General features: G+C 49.9%; 1 protein-coding gene across 1 annotated transcript in view; it reads right to left on the bottom strand.

Moving 5' to 3' along the window:
• LOC122192663 (protein FAM168A-like) overlaps positions 1–1254 on the bottom strand; it is a gene marked incomplete at its 5' end in the record, with an annotated part of 14732 nt that extends 13478 nt beyond the window's left edge. The window contains one exon of the mRNA XM_042893285.1: positions 1142–1254. Coding sequence (XP_042749219.1) covers positions 1142–1254 — 113 coding nt within the window. The remainder of the gene's footprint in view (positions 1–1141) is intronic.
• Positions 1255–1463: the final 209 nt, after the last annotated feature.

Below are 1463 nucleotides of genomic sequence, written 5' to 3'. Positions count from 1 at the left end.
ACCTCTTCCACAAAACCCACCACCTCCTCCATAAAACCCATCACCTCTTCCACAAAACCCATCACCTCTTCCACAAAACCCATCACCTCCTCCACAAAATCCATCACCCCCTCCACAAAACCCATCACCTCCTCCACAAAATCCATCACCCCCTCCACAAAACCCATCACCTTCTCCACAAAACCCATCACCTCCCCACTAAACCCCACAGAAGTGACCACTCTCCTGAGCCAAGAGACCAGTCTGAAGACCTACACGGGGGACACAGCCAACACAGGTGGCTTTGAGGACATCCCTGGGGACATCTCTGGGGACTTATGGCTTTTCAGAGCAGCAGCTTAATGGTTTGATGCAATAAACATGCTGAATCATGACTTCTAGCCAACAGATATGTGACAGTGTGTCTATGTGCATAAGAAGCACTGAAGCAAGGCAACACAAGATGCAGCACAAGGCAGGATTGGGTGAGTCCCTATGCACGGGGACAAGGAACCGCCATCCCTCATGCTTCTCAGCTGGAAACCCCAGTGAGAGGGGTACAAGGCATTTTATTTGCATTCTAGTCCCATGTGGTGGGTACTGATGCTATGAGCATCCCAACCCATCAACGGGGTCTTTGGAAACTCTGGAAGGAGAGCTGGTAGAAGCATGGATTGGGGTAGTTTTCTCTGCATCCTTGGGATATTCTACCACGCTATGATGCAAGGGCTGCCATTACATATTACATTAAAGCACATCTATGGAGCAAGCAGATCCCTAACAGAGACACTGCCTCTAGGAAAGGCTTAATGGGTATTTTCCTGTTCATTTTTCTTCTGAAACTATGGAGCTGTCCTAATTTTTATTGCAAGCTTAGCAGCCAGGCTCTCTGCATTGAGCTCCCCACGGCCTCCAGAGCCACAGCACTACGCCAGCTCTGCCCCTCTGTGTGCACACAAAAAGGGGATGAAACCCGAGGGAATGACCCTGCTTGGTCCTACAGGCTGCCATGGGCACGGGGTGCTGGGTCCACAGTTGGACTTGATGACCTCAGTGGTCTCAGCCAACCTCAATGATTCCACGATCAACGGTTCTTAACATTCAAAATCAGATTCACTTTCACCACCCGACCGCACATCCAAGGCTGATGAGACTCATTCACCATGAGATCCATTCAGATGGTCTACGGACCCTTCCTCAGCCAATTCCTCTCTCCATGCTGGATCCACCAAACAGTCACGGCAATCTGGGGCTGAGCTGGCCAGGAACTTGCAGCTTGATGTCCCTCACACTGAATCACCACGGAGAATCCATCACTTAAAACTGCACAAAAGATGAACTGGAGAGGCATCCAGGAACAGCAGTATCTCCTGTGCACGAAGCTATCGCCCACAGAGGTTTCAATCTAGTCATGACTATCTAACATCTTTGCAGGTCTATCTCCTCCCAGCATCTTCTGGATTTGTTTTAGTCTCTTGCCAACG

This window comes from Lagopus leucura, unplaced genomic scaffold, assembly GCF_019238085.1.
Source record: "Lagopus leucura isolate 7727_CA_CO unplaced genomic scaffold, USGS_WTPT01 177-5_obj-0_obj, whole genome shotgun sequence".
In the NCBI taxonomy this organism is placed as follows: domain Eukaryota; kingdom Metazoa; phylum Chordata; class Aves; order Galliformes; family Phasianidae; genus Lagopus; species Lagopus leucura.
Note: the sequence above shows the minus strand (reverse complement) of the source record. Positions and strands in the feature narration are given on the sequence as shown.